This window comes from Psittacula echo, assembly GCF_963264785.1.
Source record: "Psittacula echo genome assembly, chromosome: 6".
NCBI lineage: Eukaryota > Metazoa > Chordata > Aves > Psittaciformes > Psittacidae > Psittacula > Psittacula echo.
Genome location: NC_137743.1, coordinates 28,993,840 through 29,014,664, shown reverse-complemented (window position 1 = coordinate 29,014,664; position 20,825 = coordinate 28,993,840). Strand labels below are relative to the sequence as shown.

The 20,825-nt window shown below is 38.1% G+C and overlaps 1 protein-coding gene across 3 annotated transcripts in view; it reads right to left on the bottom strand.

The window, feature by feature from the left end:
- Positions 1-20,825, bottom strand: part of SLC49A4 (solute carrier family 49 member 4) — a 68,964-nt gene that overhangs the window by 29,639 nt on the left and 18,500 nt on the right. For all 3 annotated transcript variants that reach the window (XR_013957184.1, XR_013957185.1, XM_080620768.1), the window contains exons 3-4: positions 8,147-8,415; positions 2,471-2,600 (exon numbers count right to left, since the gene is read on the bottom strand). Coding sequence is in view for 1 of the 3 variants with exons in the window: in XM_080620768.1 (XP_080476894.1) it covers positions 2,471-2,600; positions 8,147-8,415 (399 nt within the window). In the remaining 2 variants the exon portion in view is untranslated. The remainder of the gene's footprint in view (positions 1-2,470; positions 2,601-8,146; positions 8,416-20,825) is intronic.

The following is a 20,825-nucleotide window of genomic DNA, read 5'->3' as shown; positions in this document are numbered from 1 at the left end:
GCACATTCTGAACAGCTTCCATGACTGTATGGTGATGTCATATGAAAGTTGCATTAAAGAAATAATGATGCACAAGAACTCTGTTACGAAATTTCAAAATTGCCTACACAGTCCCTTTTAAAACACAAAAGGCACGTAACTGGCTAAAAACATCTAATTACTTCAAAGCAAAAATCACTACATGTTTACTTGATGCAGATTTTAAGACTTGTCAACTTTTTTTTGCTTATATTAAGTTTTCTCCATGGAAATTTGTGGCATATTCTGAAACAGGGGAAAAAAAGAAAAAAAGCCTTATTTGTTTCACCCAAGAAACTCAGAAAGGGCACTGTACTTTTTGTAACGGAAATTCAAGCTACGCTTGTCACAGTGTGTGACAGACTGTTACAAGAGTTAGATCTAGCTCCCAAACTATGATTAACCTGTCAACTCCCACTGCAGCCTGAGAGACTTGGTATCAGGAGATAACCAGAGATCAGCTAATCATTCTAATCTGTCAGAAGCTGGAATCCTCCAAATCAGGAAGAACCACCAAGTTCCTAAGCAAGTCCCCCAAAAATGGCCTATAGGGGATGGCTGACCCTAAGAAGATATGTATAAATACAACTCAGCAAAAAGCAGCTCCTGAAGATGACTGCTCAAGGACCTGAAGGCATGAAGGAGTTTGGGAGTTGCAAGGATGTGATGGATCCCTTCAGCATTCAAAGAAAAAGGTCAGTGACTTCAATGGTAAAGTTATGCTACGCAGCTTTATTTTGAAGTAATAAAACTGCAGCCTGGGGGGAAGAGAAGAGTGAAATTACGAACATCTCAATAATCATGAGTGGTTTTTGGTGCACAGTTGGGTCAGCCCACTAGCTCACACACATTCTTAATGCCTCACACAGTTTTATACCAGAGAATAAGTCTTCAATAAGGGGAAATCATGATTTCTTGGTACTCATCAGCTGATTAGCTTCAGTCTACAACATTAAGTCAAAAGAAAGGTTCTCTGTGCCAAGAACTATGAAGCCTAGATTAAGCAGGCAACAGAGCTTAAAATGTTAACGAATCAGGTGATGGATTTCTCTTGGAGCACAGCAGAAAGCATTTTCTTTTGTAAAACCCCCCTTGCTTGATAGATTGTTCCTGAAAGATTCCCCAAGATATGTGGGTTTAATGATGAACTGTTGATTGTTTCATGTACAGAAGAATGAAGAAATGCCTTTCATAAGAGGTAGCATGGAAGAACGCATAAAGACCAGAAGGAAGGGAGATATAATGATCTACCTGACCGCACTTTAAAAGCCCTCTTGGTTCTTGGAGACACTATAAACTATGTGAACACACAGGATTAAACGTCTTGTCAACTATTTACTCCCCCAGACTGAAATAAAAGCCTCCAAAAAAACCCAAAAGAAAAAAAAAATTACAAGAAGGAATTAGATGGTTTTGCTAGCTCTAAATACAGTTTTAGCAAGTACAGCCATAATAGCTGTAGGCTAAACGCTTAAAGCGCCACATTTATTAAGTTTCAAGAAACCCTTTGTACATATACTCAGCTCCCAGCATTAAATCACCCAAGAAACAATTACAGCAAGAGTTTGAAGCTCCCCAGTGAAGTCAGCCATACTCTGTACCATGGGAGTGGTTCTTCTTTGCCCCAGGAAATGCATCTGTGCAGTATCATGTACAGGGCACAGGCCTTCACAATTATTCAGCATTAATATTACAGTTGCTTTACTTGTTCATCTGAGATCAGATTCCCACTACACAACATATTATACAAACACTGGGGTGAAGTGGGACTGTGTCTTACCAAGAGCCTCACTAGAAGTTGCAAAGCTGGAGATGTCACTTTCTTTACAACCTTTTTTAAAAACAAAACCAAACAAAATTTCAAGGAAACTAACTCACCTTGGAACCTGTTCAGAAACACATCTAGATAGACTTCTCCTATTCCCACTTCATATTTTAACATACTAGTAATGAGATTTAAAAGATCATATAATGGTTTCAGATAGTTCATTGATTGCTCCCACGGCTGAATGACAGCAGCTGAATACTCCTCTGAATGACAAGCAAACCCTAAAATCATTCCAATATAATAAGCACAGAAGAAAGTAGCTTATCAATTAGTTATGCCCAGTGTTGTTAACTGTTACCTCACCTTAGCAGTATGCACACTGTTAATCTTGTATAACCAGATACAACGGAAGCATTGCATAAGAAAAGCTGTGCTAACAGGATGCCTAACGCAGTGCTGGTGCAGAAGAACTGTGGCATGTAGGCTTGAGATATAGCCAATGATTTAAAATTTAATGTCTGCTTTTTAGCAGTTATTATCCTTTTATGTCTTAGCATTAATATTTAATTTTATTTTGTTTAAAACCACTATAAACCAACTTGTTTGCTCAATGATTAAAGCACACTTGTTTTTATTTATTTAGGTGCTGATCTGCTTTGAAGTGGAAACTCAGTGAGGACCTACCTTAAGAGTCTGCAGAAACTTCTCCTGTAGCTGAGACGCTGACTTGCTGCAGCCACACTGGGAGGGAATGGAGGGCGAGAGGGGAAGTAAGCCAACGCAGCGGAAAATATCAGGGAAACCATTCCAAATTCTAAACAAGACGGCAAAGAAAAACAAAACCAAGAACAGATGTTAGCATCTAAAGACCTGTTTTGGTATCAGCACTGTTATCAGCCAGCCTCTGATACATAAATCCCACCACAAGTGCTTTACTGCTCCTGACAACAGAACTCCATAACTTGAAGGAGAATTTCTTTTTCCCTCCCCAAGCAAGATTTCAAATTGAGATGGGAAATCAATGAGATGGAGAAAAATTGGCAGTCCATTCAAGTGACAGGAGCTGCAGAGAACCAGTCTCACACATGGGGAATTCAGTGAAGCAGAAAGAAAGCTTTTACTTTTTCTCTTTAGAGAGAACTGCATTATGAAGATTTGGCCACGCTTCCACACAATGGAAGTTACGCAGTGCAGGTAACAGCGTGCTAGATGACTTTAAACAGATGGGAATAGGGAAGCCCCAGGGTGTGGAATGGTAATTACTTTGTGCACAGGATGATGATGACAAACGAAAGGTCAAGCAAGGCAGCATCTCAGACACAAACAGTATTATATGGCAAAAGATTTATTAAGATAAAAGTGTAGGAGCAGTCGTGGCTCAAGAATAGATAGAGCATGGGTAATAGGGAGTAAAATGAAAGAATACAGCTGTTTGCAGATGATTCACTTGTTCAGCAGCAGGTATTCTAGATCTCTGAAAAATTTCATAGCAGAAGTTTGGATCTGAACTTGCAAAGTGCTGAGCACTTCACAGAAAATACTCAGCAAGCCTTGTCATCAGTCATCTTTTGGAAAAACAACTCTACCTACAGTCAGTCTAATTAATTTGTTTTACAGGCCTTTTTACAATGTATATCATGTTCCCCACAGTCCTCGTTCCCAGTATTTCTCCTATCCCCTTTGAAAACAAGATTCTTTGCTGCTGGAGAGAAAAAATGTATAGCTCAAGTGTGTTATCTTAAAAGAACCTGTGATCTTATAACAAAGATGTGTTCACTGACACCACAAATAAATTCCATCAGAGCTGGATACTCAACTGCAATTTTCTTTTTTCTTCTCTTTTTTAATAAATCAATATGAACATGGCACTTTGCCAGCTTTTCTGCTAAAACAGAAGAAAATAAATTCAGGAAACTTAAAAGTAAATAACACTTGAAGTCTAAATGCATCAGCTGGAGATGGGGAAGGGAAACGAATGCTTCTATTTGGTATGTGGAAAAAAAGTCTACACTAAATTTCTTTTGAAGCCATACAGGGAATGTGACAATGCCATTCTTCACAATCAAATACTACAGGATTCATTTTTAATTATGCAGCATCTCTTTTTCTGCTATGGTCTAATTGCATGTTCTGAGGGTCAAGGGCACTTTAACTAGACCTTCTCACTATGTCCTCTCTTCTCCAGAAAATAGATTAATTTCTATCTTTGTGTACATTGTTTTTGAGACCATGAGCAGTGAATGAAGAACTGGCCATAAGTGATCATCCCAGTTACAAGAAAGGGGTGAGATGCTTTGTCACTACAGGATGATATTAGACAGGAAAGCAAGGCTTGCCAAAAGCTGTTTATCTCCTTCTCCTGCATCTAGGTCTACGCATAGTTATACATATGTACACATGCATACACACACTTTAATCAACTACTACAGGAAGATTATAGACTGCAGACCATCAGTCTATAACTGATAGGCCTTGATAGCCATCAAGGATGTGACTACACATACCCATAAACTTTGTCCAATGTGCTTATTATTTAACTTCATTATATTGCAATGCCATAAAGGGAAAGGCTAGGGTTTTTTCTAAAGAATGCAAACCACACTGATAATTTTTTAAAATTACAGTAATATTTTATATAACAGGTGCCCAACTGGGGCCTATTCTATGCGTTACTTCAAGATTCCTGCCAAATTGCTGCAGTAGGAGCAGTATAGTAACACTTAAATATTTTATTATTATTATTAAATTCAGCATGCAGTCCTTGTAGTACCTTCTTGCAACTCTTTTAATATTTCCCAGTGTTGGTACTTTCTAGGCTAACAAATTTGCCTCGCAAGCACTGCCCTCACGCACAAAAGAGAAGTGCAGAATTCACTTTGGAAACTAAAGCAGCTCCCTCTGTTGAAGAATAAAAGTCTCTAGTGCCATGTTAGCTTTGTGCATCACACTTGCATTCCTATCAAAAGTACAGGTACTTTCAAACGCATACAATTTCTTCCATGTTGCATTCCTTCCTCATTAGGAAACCCACACCTTTATCTCCATCATCATTTACCAGACTAGATAAAGAAAAACACAGTCCCAAGACAAGTTTTAAACTGAAAGTAGGGGGCAGAAATAAGCAAAAAAGAAAAGGCAAGAATAGGTCAATACTGAGTCCAAGGGAGCTGGAATCACAAAAAAAACCCCGAGCTCTTTGACAGGAGCTATCGGCTTCTGAACAGTGCAATGGATGCAGCAAAGCACTTAGAGTTGGGTAAATCAGCATAAGTTAGTGTGCCAAAACACAGCTGCGTATAGTTCTTGTTAAGGAGTGAATCTGAAATGCTTCACAAAAGGTAGGTACAGCACTACAGTAACCCATGACTGTCAAAGTGGAGAGACATCTTAGCCTAGGAAGTAGGCACCCTGAAGCCACAAACAGAAGAAAACACCACTTTTACAGAGACACAAGCCTCCTTCATACAAGGTCCTTTTCCTTCACACAGGCTACTTGTAACACAAAAACCTACACAAACCAAGAAACCCTCTTCCCCATCTTGTCCTGAAAGGTAGAGAGGGAACAAGGGCACTCAAGAACACGCACATGAATTTTTTTTATACAAATAATATTTTACACCGATATTTAGGGAAGCACATGGCTAAAAGCTGTGGCTGCAGATGAGAATAATTCAAGCTTCCTTATGCGATCCAGGTAACACAATTCAATCTTGATTTTCTCCATCTGTACTATTTCAGCTGGGAACCAGAATGCGCAACAACACAGGAAACACAGAAAGAGACTGTGGTAATTCAGCTGAGCTCCTAGTCCATGTTTGAGATAAAGGAACAGCAATTTATTAAAACACAGAAGAGACTGGAGTTAACAGAGCAATTTCAGAACGGGTTTATAAGCAACTGCTTCATAATCAAGTTTGAGGTTATGTTACTGGAAAATCTGCACACTCTTGGCATGCTAGTGATCCCAAGTTAACAATTCACATCATTACTGTCTTTCAAAAGTCATCACCTAACTTTTGGAGGCTGCTTATCTAACACTACTTCACACAAAAGCAACAAGCTCCTTCACAAACACTATTCTGTTACGAATGCAGAGTGTTCATCCTGTGAGCATCCTGGCTTTTCCATAGCATCTAAAAGGAGAAGTCATACCAAGCCTGACCACACTTACTGAGAATATGGGGAAAAGGGACACTTGGGTCCAGTTCCCTGTTCTCCTATATTCTGTAACACATCTACCAGTATCTGTGAAGTCAATTTGAGCTTTGCTTTCTGCCCAGCTGTTTAAGAGGACAAACAGCACCTTATCACATCTACCAGGTATTTTTTGCAACACAGGTGAACAGAGCTGTACAACTGGCATGAGGCAGTCACCCATTAAAAGCCAGCCTTCCTTCCACTTCTGGAGCCTACCTGGTATAGAGCATAGGGGAGGCAAACAGCAGGGACTTTGCTCCTTCAGCTCTCCAGGAAGACAGGAAAAATCCCACGAGGGATTCAAAGCAACCTTCTCTTCATCAGTTCCCATAAATTTTAAATCAGCTGGATATTTTGCTACCATCACCACAATTCACTGTAGTAACATTCATGAACCAGCTCTTTTTCACTGCCTGAACAGCTAAAAGTGGTGTAGCTCCTGAAAAGACATACCCCATACAACACAACCACAACAGCAGCTCTGTTCAAAGCATTTTCAAATACTAAGAACTACTGATGCCCCATAGGAAGCTGAAGACCTGCCGTAGGATCATCTTATGTTGGGACCAAAAATCCCAGTATGTCTACCGGATGTTCCCAAATCCTAACTGCTCAGAAAGAGCCATGCTAAGACATGGGACAGGCAAGAAACACCTCTGAACCTTAGTGGCAAGCAAGATCTATCTCTGTTTCTGAAGAAAATGCTTAAGAAAACCTCTCAGAAGAGAAAAGCCAATCTAATGGGCTGCTGAAAGCAACATTTCTAGTGCTATCAGACTCAAAACAGTGGTCTGAGGCACAAAACTGTACTTCCTGTAAGTAGACAAGTTATTCCCTCTCCATGAAAAATCTGGAGACGGAGAGCTAATGCATGTGTCTAATCTCTACATTTTTTCTCCGCTTAGCTCCTCAGGAAAAGGCCGACTTGTCTTAATTTGTCCTTCTTTCACATTGGTTGTTTCATCTGTCATGAGATTTTTGGAGTCTAACACATTTACCTCTGAAAAAGGCCTAAGCAATCCCAAATTTCCTTGTTGTTCCAAGACATTTGAGTCCAGTAAAAAGTAGGTTACTCAAACATACGTGCTGAAATAGTGATCCAACTTCTCACACATTCTTTAAAATGAGCATTAAAGTGGCTCACACCCAGCAGGAATTTCCATAAGAATAATGTCCAGGATCACAATCATGATCACAAACAGCTAACTCAATCCCATAAACCTTCATATCAGCTACACAGTACATACACTTTAAGACTTCTGGAACACTTAGGGCTAACTCCTGGCTGCAGTTCAGAAGCTTCAATTCTAAGGGGGGAAAACCCCAAAGAAACATGCAACTGCCATGCCATGGCAAAGTTCAGCTGCTCTTAATGCTATACCAATTTATATCCAGTAAGAATCAGATCATAGACACTTAAGCCACTTAAGCAACAATGCTTCCTTAAAGCTTTGCTGCTAATTTTTGTAAGTGACACAAAGAACCACAGAAGCCAATGTGTGAAAAAGAGCAAGGATTTATGTAATCTAAGTTACATCAGGTGAATTTTATATCAGTGCTTTTTTTCCACTAAACTGTTACCACTTCATTGAAGTTGCTCATCACATAACAACTATAAGTTTTCAGTTAAAACCAAAATCTACTGAGTTTTAATTGCAATGCACATTTAAATGGTATTTAAATGCACATTTGAAAAGTATATGCAAGTCTTAAATTAAGGCTGATTTAATGCAGGAAAGAATATAATGCTGAAAGACTATGGGTTTCCATCCTTACAGCAACAAAAGAAAAAAAAAACCCGTCCTGTCATGGACACATTTTTAATGAAAATTCAAGCAGCAAAAACCTGTTTGGAAGCTCAGGGAAAGAAGACATTTCCTAGAAAACATTTCTCCTAAGAGCAGCCAATAAAGATAACTGAAATATTTCTTCTGGAATCAGTCAATAAAAAAGCTATTTTAACATCTTTCCTACACAAGAGGGAAAAAACAATTAAAACTTCTGATGGTACATTTTACCACTCTGTTATTTCCCATCAGTCAGTCAGTGCTTTCTGTGCAGACCAACCACTAGAGGGTAGTGCTTCACAAGTCCCAACCACATACAACAGTATTTAAATGTTTTATAGTTTTTTTAAATTTTATTTTGATTTCTAAACCACACCTGCATACAGCACAGCCTCAATGCGGTCCTTGATGTGCTCCGCGTTGCTCTGCGATGCCAGTGGAAGGTGAGATGTTCCATTAGGAGATGGCACCACAAGAGGTCCCACTAGAAACGCGCCAGCGGCACCCAGGTAATTGAGCAGCGACGCAATAGCAGTTGCTGTGGCACGTTCATCCGGAGAAAACCACGTTGTGGAAAGAAACGGCGCTGCGTTCATCACAGTTGGCCCCGCCAAGCCATTCAACAGCTGCCCTCCGTGAATCAGCCTGGAATAGAGACCACAGCCATTTGGATAATTGCTTGCCTCTTTGTTTTTTTAATTAAGCAAGCATGTAAGATACGGACTGCTGGTTATAGAGCAACTGCACAAAGAAATGAAAGTGCTCTGCAAAAAAAAGGATACTCCATATACTAAAAGAAGCCCAATTAGACTCTTTTAAAGAATCCAGAGCTACTCTGGTCTCACTACCTCAGATAAATGGAGAAGCAAATGTTCTCTTCAAAGGAGGAAAGGAAGGGAGGATAAAAGGGACTTTCTCTGCAGAAAAAAAAGGTATCATGATAGAATATAAAGTATAAAAGATGTAGTAGCAGGAAAGCTTTAAATTACAAATATTATAAACCTGACCCCTTGCCTGCATAAATCTCTACAGAAGATTTAAATTAGTTATAGCAGATCCAAAATTGAAGCACTTCAGCAAAATACTCTGCATATTTTTTCACTGCATTATTTATTTTTATTTACACACTCAGATGAGCTTGATGTGCCTACAGATGAGGAGGCTGAGCTGTTGAGGTTTCCAACAGAATCGTCTTCTCCAGCAATCTGGTCATTCTCAACATGCTGTTGCAACAGCCAAGCGAACAAAGATCTTTCTCATTTTTCACACTCATTGGGATTTAACAGATCAGACTGGTGACAGAAAAGAGATAGTACTTCCAAGCAGTTAAGTCTCTGCAAACCTTGGCTAAATATTAGTACAATGAGCACATACAGAAAGGACTTTCTGAAGGCATAGAAGTCAGCCAGAAACATTCCACTTTGACTTTTCCAAAAAGTGATTAGCCATGAAAGGCAAAAGCATTTTGGAATATAAAAACTTCATGTACAAAAAACTTCATGTATAAAAACCAGCGAGTCAAACAAAATACTGCAACCCCCCCCAAGCAGATCTATCCATTGTGCAATAAAATGGTGGCAGATGATATTTTTAAATGGGTGGTGTTTTTCTAAGCATAGCAGGAACTTGATGTTATTGCTGCAAGTCTCGAGTTGTCAGACATAAAAAGCTACGGCCTGAAAATGGGGAAACATAAGCTGGCATTTAGGCAGTGCTTCAAGCCACAAATGGCTGAATAATATACAGTGTAACAGGAGTTTTTTAAAGCACACAAAGGAATAAAATATGCAAAAGAAATGCTGACAGACTCTTTATCAAATTAACAAGCTAGATTGCAATAAAAAGGAATAAATGCTACTGATTCTCAGCGGATTAGAAATTACATTTTCAAACAAGATTTATATAAATATACAGGAAAAGAAAAAGCTATTACATATCATCTGAAGGAAACGCTCTCTGAGCTGGGACAGAAGTAACATCCACTCTTAAATATATGCAACCGGTTTCTTTTTTATTCTTTCTTAAAGTTCACATAGTGAGGATAGATTTCATTACTATCTGTTCACGATGTACTTCAGAGGGACATCACGAAGGCATCATCAGACCTTTTAAATGCTTGTTAAACTGGGGGCCCCCAATAAAACAAAATGAAAGAGTTTTACATAAATAAAAAGCACTGTCTAAATAATGCTCTGATACAGTTTTCTAGACAACACAGTACATGAATCCTTTATGGTTACTCTCCAACCCAGTGTACTTTGGACAAACCAAGGTATCCTTGTGCAGTTTGGCATTTTCATTCTACTTATCTCACTACAGTAAGTTATTCTCAAACTTATCCTAAACTATTCCAGGGTACTTGCAGAGCTAAGCTACATCCCCAGAAAGAGCTGCATTTCAGTAGCAAGTAAGTTCACTTATACCACTGAGATATACCTACTCTATAGCAATCCTAAGTGCAAATAAAATTCACTAATATCAGAAAAAAGCACAACCGTTCTTCTGCAGCGTCTATGGGTATGTAGGCACCTCACCAGGCAAGAAAGTTCTGTCAAAATACCTCCAAACAAACCACCAAACAAAATCCCCAATTTATATATTGTGAGAATTATACATACTATTTTCATGTACTTACACTTTCAATGTATCAAACTCTAGCATCTGAATAAAGCTCTATAACTGACTTCTGTATTAGAGGGAGACAGAGATACTAATTTTACTCCGGAGATCCAAAGGAAGAAAGTAGTATCTTAATCCAGAATTTTAATTCTATATTATTTGTCTTTTTAAAATAAAGAAAACCAACAAACCAACATAAGAGGCAATTTTTGCCTCTCTGTAGGTCTCTTCCATTGGTGTTCTCCTGGCTGCTCGCTCTCTCTCCTACCTTGCCCTGCCTGGTGTGCTCTCCGTTTCCACAGATTTGCCTTTCCATCTGTATTTCTGGCATTTACCAAGCTTGACATTATCATTCAGGGCAGGATATCTCTTATCTTCATATTGCTGAACTTTTCAGGTCTAATATATTACGGTTAATAAACACTATTTTCAGACTAAATTGCCACTGATATACAGGCTACTACCTCAATACAAGAGCTACTGAGTTGCTGAGGCAGGTTCAAAGAAGGGCAACACAGCTGGTGAAGGGTCTAGAGCACAAGTCTTAGGAGGAATGGCCGAGGGAACTGGGGTTGTTTAGTCTGGAGAAGGCACAGGGAGGACCTTATTACTCTTTATAGCTACCTGAAAGGAGGTTGTAGTGAGGTGATGGTCGGTCTCTTCTCCCAAGTAACAAGCAATAGGACAAGAGGTAACGGCCCCAACCTGCATCAGGGGAGGTTTAGATTGGATATTAGTAACAATTTCTTCACAGAGAGGGTGGTCAGGCATCGGAACAGGCTGCCCAGGGCAGTGGTGCAGTCGCCGTTACTGAAGCATTCAAAAACTGTGCAGATGAGGTCCTCAGTGACATGGTTTAGTAGTGGTCTCTGCAGTCCTGGGGTAATGGTTGCACTTTATGATCTTAAAGGTCATTTCCAACCTACTGGATTCTATGAAATATCTCTGCATATGATTAACAGCCTAAACCTTATTTTATCTGATTTTCAATACAGGCTAGAATTAAGCTACTTTTTTGGGGGGTGGGGTGGGGAGGTGGGATTAATAAATAAATAAACAAATAAATTGCATTATTCCTCTACAGATTCTTAATTCATTTCTCTAGAGAAGCAGGGACAAGAGATTCAAGACAATTCACTGCATTTACTAAGCTTCTACTCTGAGAGACAAATGCTGCAGCCACTCCATCTCTCAGTAAAATATGAACCCAACAGTACTGGTGGCTTTTTGCTGTTTTTACAATGTTTTATCATCATCATACTAGATTTTGGTCTCACAGCATATAGGAGTCTCCTGTTGTACACCATTGGCGCTAAGAATTGCTTCAGCACCAAAAGATGTTAGTTTCTGTTATTCCCCAATTTTCTTCTTGCTTCTGCTACCAAAAAGGTGCAAAGAGCAACTGCATTTTTCCATGTCACTATTTCAGTTTCATTCTGCACATCAAGATTTCTTTTCCCTGAGAAAAAGGCTAAAAAGATTATATTAGCTCAGAAACCTACCCAGATGAAAAAATATTATTTCAGTCTTATTACACTAACAGGGTAATCTTCATCTGTTATTCACTCAGCTCCGCTCTGTTTTCAGATGCTTTATTTATCCAATCATCATCCAATTATTTTCATGTATCAAAAAGTAGAAAGTTGTTGAGTTCAAATAATAGAAAACAACACAAGAGTAGAAGGCTTTTTAATTCCAATCATGAAAAGAGAAAATTGGAAAAAATGACACCAGAAATTCATCCCTGACTTACAAAATAACTGACAGACTGTCTAGCTTAAAGCAGAAGTGGGGAAGTAAATATCTACCCCAACTATGTTGTTTCTAACCATTTCAGAAGCCCGGTCAGGGTCTAATTTCAAAACTTCAAAGTTCTTGTACACCTGAACTCTGCACTAACGAGGTTGTGTGCAAAAAACTTGTAAAAAAGATAATTTTATGTATATATGTGTGTGTGTATATATATATTGAAATGTGAGGATTGGTAATAAATGCTAGTGCAAAATATCATGTGCCACAGCATCACAGTAATGAATAACTTATATATAAATATTATAATGCAAATATGTATTTACAATATATATAAAAAAGAAAATATATACACAAACACACATATATTTATATACACACACTCCTTTGCACAACATAAAGTTCACATTTATTCCTAAACTGGTCTCTGCAAAAAGCTGGAACAAGGGATAGTTCAAATACAGCAGAAAAAATTAGAGAAGACTCCTATTGTACTATATTGTCATCTCTTTTCCAAATTATTGTCAAGTCACATTACAAATAAATTAAATTATATGATTTTCATAACTTTCCTGAGAGAAGACTTCATATGAGAGAAGAGTTCATATGAGAAGTAACCTGGTTATACCTGTTTTATTAATCTCTGGTGTCACTGTTACAATACCCTAACAGACAACAACAAAAAACCCACAACTGTAAAGCTATAAATACTGAAAATTACAGTATCACTGAGCAAACTGGGTATGAAAGAAAATTGAGATCATACAGAAAAAAAAGATTTTGGTGATTGATGATAGTACCACATAGTTAAGATAGGAAAGAGCTTCCATTTACAGTCAGCTTTATATATCTTGTGCTCCCTGTATGGGTTGACACATTCCATGCATGGTCACAGTCCCATCAGGTATTAGATTTGTTAAGCTATTTAAAAGCTATGTGTTGTATAGGCTCTTTTTCTACATAAGAACCCCAGACACTTATTGTTTCTACCAGAGTATGCCTTAGGCCTGGACTTAAATGAAAGAAAATTTAATTAGTTTCTGTACTCAGATAGGGAAACAAAGGTAACAGTATAAGCAAAATTACCTAGCTAAAAAATAAGTTTTAATACAACAGATTTAAACCAAAACACTAAAATATGCCTGCAAACCTCAGTTCTAAGATGTGTTAATTGAACTTCTTTGGGAAGGCTAGGACTGTAGAAGTCATACTTGGATTTTAACACGTTTTCACCTTTTCTTTGGCAGGCAACACTGGTAAGAGCAAGGCCATCAGCTCCAGTGCATTGGTCTGACTCTCTTAGCAGGGATTTTCACTACCAGCTTCTGATGAGGCCCTGGTCAACTGAGAAATTAGATTCCTCTGGATCCTTGTGAAGATGAGATTTTGATGCTTTTTTTAACTTGAAATATTTACCATGCTGTTCCTATTAGCTGCCATGTGAATTGACCACTTAGTCACTATTAAAACTTCTATACTCATGCAGGGAAAAAAAAATTTGGCAATTCAGTTTTGCTGCTGTTGAGCAAAGTGTAAGGACCAATGAAGCCGCTCAGAGTGCTAGCCTGCTGCTGAACTGAGGCATCACTGTAGCATGTCTCTTAGTCTAGAAAAGTTTAGTAGATGAATTGCTGATCCTAACAACACAAAAAGCGGCTCAGGATAAAGAAGTTGCTATTTTACAGAAATGGATGACTAATTTTATTTCCACACGCCTGACAATTTCACTCATTGAAAGAAGTGGATTGTTCAACTCCTGCTAATTTGGAAAACAAATATGTTTAGAAAGCGATTAGCTCATTGTGGGAGCTACTGGAAGCAAATGAAAAAGACCCTTTCACTGGAGGACTTCAGAGCACTTTTCAAGAGCTATTGAATTTAGCCTCACTACATGAAAACAAAGCAAGTAAATACCTCCTATTCTAGAGTGTCTACTACTGCTGTATGATGCAAGTTGCTCACACAGGAAACTCAACACAAAAAGACATGGACTTATCCACATTATATGTTAGCAGATTTATTATACATTGGAGGGAACTGATACCCATTTTTTAAAGAACCACCTCTGATTTTTCACAATTAAGTTGCTACAATAGGATAGAGCTTTTCCTTTAGACTCACAAAAAGAAATCCAACAAAAGAACTTTCTATTAAATAGAACCTTTTCAGGTACCTTTTAAGGCAAAGACAGAATAAAAGCAGTCAAATTTATGGTTTATAGCAACTCACTGCTCCAGAGTATGGGGAGAACCTGATGCAAGTGCTGTTCTGTTCCTAACCTGAAGCGAGTGCAGTAAGGCCCTATCCCTGGAAAAAGACTGGAAAGTGAAAAACCTCTGGGTAAAGCAGTGAATTCATCTATTAAAAATAACATTCTGATAGATGAATTTCATGGAAATGCACTTCCTTTCAATATTTTCATTAAATGATATATTTATACTAAAAAAGCTGTATGCCTTCTGGCTATTCATGGATTGAGGCTATTAGCAATTCTTAGCTTGTTTTTGATGCATGCAACCATTGATATGCAGAGTAACTTTAAAGCTGGTTTTCCCCATCAGTAACAAAAATTATTACAAGCAGAAAGCCTGAGTCACTGTGTGGCACATTTTCTGCAGTAATAAAGTGAAAAAGAAAGGAAAAAAACTTAAAAATGTGCTTTTGACCGTTTTCATCAGGAACTGGGCTCAAGTTTCACTCCCTACACAAACCATGGCCTCAGCACAGTTGGTCACATGGTTATGGGAGCAGACTTGGAGAGGATCATAGCATCTCCCAGGCATCCCAGCCTCATGCATCTTCTCCCACTCTTAAGGCAAACAGCAAACACATTTACAATGGTCTGAAAAACAGTGAGTTTTGGGTTTAAATTTAAAAGGATTGGAAAAACAGAGTTACTCCAAAACTGCTATTACTGAAAGTCAGTGAAGAGAGTGACAAGGACTTGCACTGAGAGAAAGCAGCTACCTCAGGTCAAGACCTGATATTTCTGTTAGATGTCCTGGCAGAGGAAAGGGATACAGCGGGCAAACAGCAAGACCCCTGGAAGTATGGTGACAAATCCACTCACATCCTTACAGCACAACACCATGTTATTGTGCAACCATCACAACTGTCACACGGATGAAAAGAGAGTTTCTTCCCTTAAAACTTTATCCAAGTTTTGAGGATGAAGGCACATGAATTCAAAGCTGCTTTTTGGATTTTTGTTTGTTTGTTTAATTAAAATTTGTTAGGTTTTTTTCTTTATAGCTAACCCGCTTCGCAAACCCATTATTAAAAGAAAACATCTTTAAAGCAACACTAATGGAGACACGCTCATCAAATATGAACAGCCCCAAAATAAACAGCATTGCTGTAAAACACGAAGTAGGCAATTACATTATGGGCTAATGAGGCAAAGCATACTCAAACAAGTTATCAAGGAAGGGTTCAATGACTGGCTGCTATCAGAGCTGCCGTTGGAGAAAGCTGATGGAGATTACTTAGCACAAGGCAGGTTCTAAGTAGGATTTTTTTAGTAAAAGAGTAGGAGTATACAAGAGGTACAGCAAATTAGGGAATGAGATAAACAAGACCTATTTAACATTCCTGAGCAATTTTTCTTTGGCCAGTGAAAGAGGAAGAGGGTGTTTTGATTATAATGCAGCAACTTTGATATAAATTCGATTAATATGAATTCTTCTTTAAGGACAGAAGTCAGCCAACAGAATACGAGTCACAAGAGTAAGGCAAAGAGCTCAATATGATTAAAAAAATTAAAAGCTTTCTACACTTGAGTATAACACCTGCCATCACAAGATGTGTAGCTCAGGTAGCAGCAGGCAAGACCCCCAGGCAGCCGGGGGGACACTTAAGCACCCCCTGAATCCACCACTACCATTGACAAATAAGCAAAGCAGGAAAAAATTGTTGCCACTTAGGAACAACTCACACGACCTCTCATCTAAAACAGCAGCTTTGGAACAGAGGTTAAAAAATAAAACATGTATAAGATAAAGCTGGTGGAGGTAATAAAAACAAGCTAAACTGTTAAGTTACATGGGTAAAAAATATTCCCCATGAGAACCTACCTGTGAATGACCTGCTGCCTTTTTTCCCCACTTACCTCTTTTTCTGATACTAGGGATTAACCCAGCTCAGCTTTCTCCCAGCACTGCAGTCAAAACACAAACCAGCAACTGCCATCAGTACCAGGCAAGTGCTTCATCTTAACATCTTTCTCCTACACTCACTGAGCTACAACATACAAATAGGTACGTTTATTCATCTCTTTACCCCCAGTACCACACTTCAGATTAAATGCTTTTTTCATTTCACTTCCCCAATGAGTTAGAGAGCACACAAGTTGCATCACACTCTGTCTTTATTTCTTAGAGGCAGAGCCTTCTACCATCCTCTTCTAAAAGAGTTTTTTCATCCCCTGGAACACTTTATTTCCAATTCTTCACAGCTGCTCCAGTCTGGGGTAGTATTTTTGAGCATGTAAATGTGTTGAGTATTGCCAGGGAATATAAGAATCCCAGTGTGTCTTGTCTTTACTGGAATTACCTCTTCTGAGGTGCCCCTTTGCATTTTTTGTGCAAGAGAATGGTGGTTCATGGTTGCTTTAGGATTAGAAAACACAAATAATAAGATGATCCCATATCATTGTTCAGGCTTTCAGGGACAAAAAAGACAAAACATGGAACTATTAAAGAATAAGTTTAACAAGAATAAAATAAAAACTAGGTTGCAACTACCTAACAGAAACAAAATGCACTAAAAATGTGGTAAGAGTGGATTTTCAAATATAATAAATGGAAAAGATAACATCAATACATGGAAAAAAATCATAAGAAGTAGTAGTATTAAACAAAAAAAAGTTGTTTACAGGATCTAAATTATTGGTGTGACCCCCATAAATAATTCCATAAATAACTGCTCCTGTTCCCACTGTCATTTGCCATGTTATTGTTTTGCTGGCTTCCCAACAAATGTTTTTATGGGATTTATTGCCAAGGAGCACCATCTCACACTGCCTGACTCAAGGTCCTCAGTAACAACTTCACTGTTGTGAAATCTAATGTGAAGGCCAAATACAACCAGCTCACTGCATACCACACTGTAATAAATTGCTTGATATATTCAATACAAATGACAAATTACATGACATTCTTTACTTCCATGTCTTTAATTATCCTGTCTTTCAAAACATTTTAAGAAGTCTTACATCACACAGTCAGTCTTGAAAGCCACAAATTTATGGCTATGGGCTGATTTCATCATTTATTTCCTTCCTTCTTGTAAGTTTCAGCACACACAGCTTTTTGCCTAGATTTATTATTTTACAGTCATATGGGAGAACTAAGATGTATATGCATCTATTTGTAAACACAGAATATGAGATAAATATGAAGTGTTATATGGGGGAACCAATCTTGATTTTGCCTATAAAAGATGGCTTCCTAGTAATGTTAATGTTGAGGATAAAAAAATGAAATTCTAAAATAGTCCAATGAAAATATTCACTTAGCACCAAGCAACAGTCAAAAAGGAAATGACTGGACAAAACACATCAAAAAGCATTAGTGATGCTCTTGTAACCTTCAGGGAAGGGAAGAAGGTACAAGTTCCAGAATGGTCAAGTTGATAACATCTTTTTTTAATGTTCTATATAATTTACATTAACTATGAAATTTAGAAAGAAAGAAAATTAGAAAGGAATCATAATTTGAGCCTTAACTTTTAAAAGTCAAATTCATTGCCTCATATCTGGTACATTTGACAAACCCAGAAGTGCGTAGTACGTAAGAAAATCTCTTTTCAACCTCAATGTCTGTATGATGTACACAGTAACCTCACAGGTTAGTGGCCTAGAGAGGAAAGCAGGTAGGTAAGCACATTACTACTCCATGTATAGGATGGTTCCTCAATCTCACATGCTAGTCCATACTTTCACATTTTCACCATGCACTCCCACTTCAGCCTTCACTGAATTTATGCAGTTCTGGCATTGATTCCCAGTACAGTTTTAGGTCACACACTGGCAGAGAACAAAAATTCACTGTAAGGAACAGCTGCTTCAAAAGACACACTCAAATATGCAGCATCAATTTTCCCTCATGCAAGTCACGCATATACACAAGCATAAAGTGAACTGAAATGAGAGGTTAAGGTTTGTGCTTAAAACATGACTCAGAGAACTTGAGATAGTTTTAGTCTGCTGCTACACACTAGAGCCAAAAGAATAATTACAGACTAGAAAGGAGCTGAAGAACACACTTGGATATTACAGGTCTGCGTGAGATAAGGTGCATAAAGCAGTCAGGATTAAATGTCAGTCTTAACGGTGATTTCTTTATGTCTGTGATTGCTCTGATAGGCAATGTGCTTTAGTAGCTTTCCTTAATGTTAAATTACAAGAGCTGAGGGAGCAGAGACAGCTACAAAGTAGGAAAAAAAAACCCCAACCAAACCTAAACCTGACAAACCTCATTGAACGTTCTTGTAATTTTATGTATCCTAACTCTGACATAATTGCCCCATTGAAATCCTTTGGTATATTACTGCAGATTACCTAGGGACTGAAGGAACATACTACAAAACATGCAAAAGCATTTAAAGAAATTCCAGTTACACTGGCTTCTGAAATGCTCCAGTATTAGCATATGTATGCATCTGGCTCTGTAATGTTTAAATTGTTGTAATAACGCACATACACATTCAGAATAAGTGCACAGTTTAGTGCTCAGCCAGTTGTTGCTAATGCATTAAGCAGTAATGTTAATCTCAAAAAATATTACTTTATTTGGTACCATGCTTCAAGTAATTGATAAAAAATGGCCTTCAGCCTTAGCTCTCAAAACAATGGAGGTTACGTGGTATAACATCACACAGTCTGTACAATTATTTACAATGTCTCAAGAAACATTCACAGAACAGATCATTCACTGAAAAACATCCTTTTGCTTCACACAGTTAGCTGTAATTAATTCCCTGCAGATTTTTAACCAAACTGTATAAAAGATCAAACTACTTTCCTCAGGTAGAGCTGCAATTCTTGAAAATTTCTTAAGATGATGCACATTTTCACATTGTGAATAAATGAAATTAACAACCTTTTCCATCAGGATTCTGCTCATGCTCTTTTTTTCTTTTCCCCTATACAGTTTTCAATAAAATGCATCATCATATTTTATTTCATCAGACTCTATACAGTCCACAGCCGGTCATTTCTTTGAATGTTTCTCCTTAGGTGTTTATTTCATTGTTCTCCTAGGTCTCCTCACTGCAGTTAAACCAGAAAACCTGAAAACCTTGCTTAAAGGTGATCAGAACATGTGGAAATTCTCCTTCCCACTCCCCAAATGATACCTCACATCTGAATCTCATTTGGGAATTTCTTCTTGGGTTGTTTCTGTCTCCATCCTTGTTTTGGTAAAGCCTAGGGCAGCACAAATCTCAAGTGAAAAGCTACATAAGACATCATATTTCATTCAACTCATTTGGCCCATTTAAAAAAAAAAAAAAAATTTAATCCAAGATTGGTCAGAACAGATGACCTGGATGTTGAGCAGCCCTTTGCATCTTCTGAAAAGGTAAAATAAGGGCACAATGCGGACAGCTCTTCCTGGCCACCTTAATAGTGTATTTTTGCCTTTAAAGGGTCACTGTGAATGGTAGCACAATATGGTTAGTTCAGCCTCCCCTGCTCATGAAGTCCTTGAACATTACATTGAAATGGGCAGCTGGCATCAGGAGCACCTTGGGTGCTTCCTTATCCTTATATTTTCTTATATTTAAGACCCGAAACTTGCCACACTGCACTTAGTTTTATGAAGTCATTCATAACATACTCGCTACTTACTCCTGATTGGGGCTAGTTTTACAATCAATGCATTTATTACATGCTCTTATTCTTTTCTGTGAACCATTTCCTTTGGTAACCCTTTATCCATGGTACCCAGTCATCTGCCTTCTACTTCACACCAAACATTTTCTTTCTCAGCTTAAAGGTTTACGAAATGACTTTCAGGCTAGGGGTAGACAATACTAAGGGAAAAAATGAACATTCTGAAATAATACAAGGACTGCCTAGAAGCTGATTAGAAGTTAGGGAGGGGAACTAAACACAAAAACCATTTCTAACTAAGTTCTTACTGCTTACATATTATGCAAGGATAACTAGTGAAGAGCTAGTGGTACTACTGTTTTTAAAGAAGCAGAAAAATGTAACAATGCCTGTACTCCTTCCTCCTTCAGCATGAGGAAAAAGAAAGTTAAGAGAACAAGTAGTGATCCATATTCTCTGGCTGTATAAACTGAGTGCAACACCTGTACTTACTGAGGATTCCCAGGTTCAGGACACGTTGACAATTGAATTGTTTAGATTGTGTGATTTTTAGGAAGGAATCTGTATCACAAACTCTTACTCTTGTGTGTCCACAAGTCATTCATTTCAACCACAGAGAAGTATGAGGCTACTCTGGAATACAGACTGGAAGAAACTACATGAAAAAGCCCATTTTATGTAAATTCATCTGTCTCACTGCACATTCCCATACAACCAATATGAGAAACATGAACTAATTATATAACATTTGCATAGAAATTACATAGTTTGGGGTTCTGTGGCATGATTCCCTGTGTGATCTCAGGCCAGTTTCTGAACCTCTCCAAATCTCTGCTCCCTTGTTTGCAAAGCG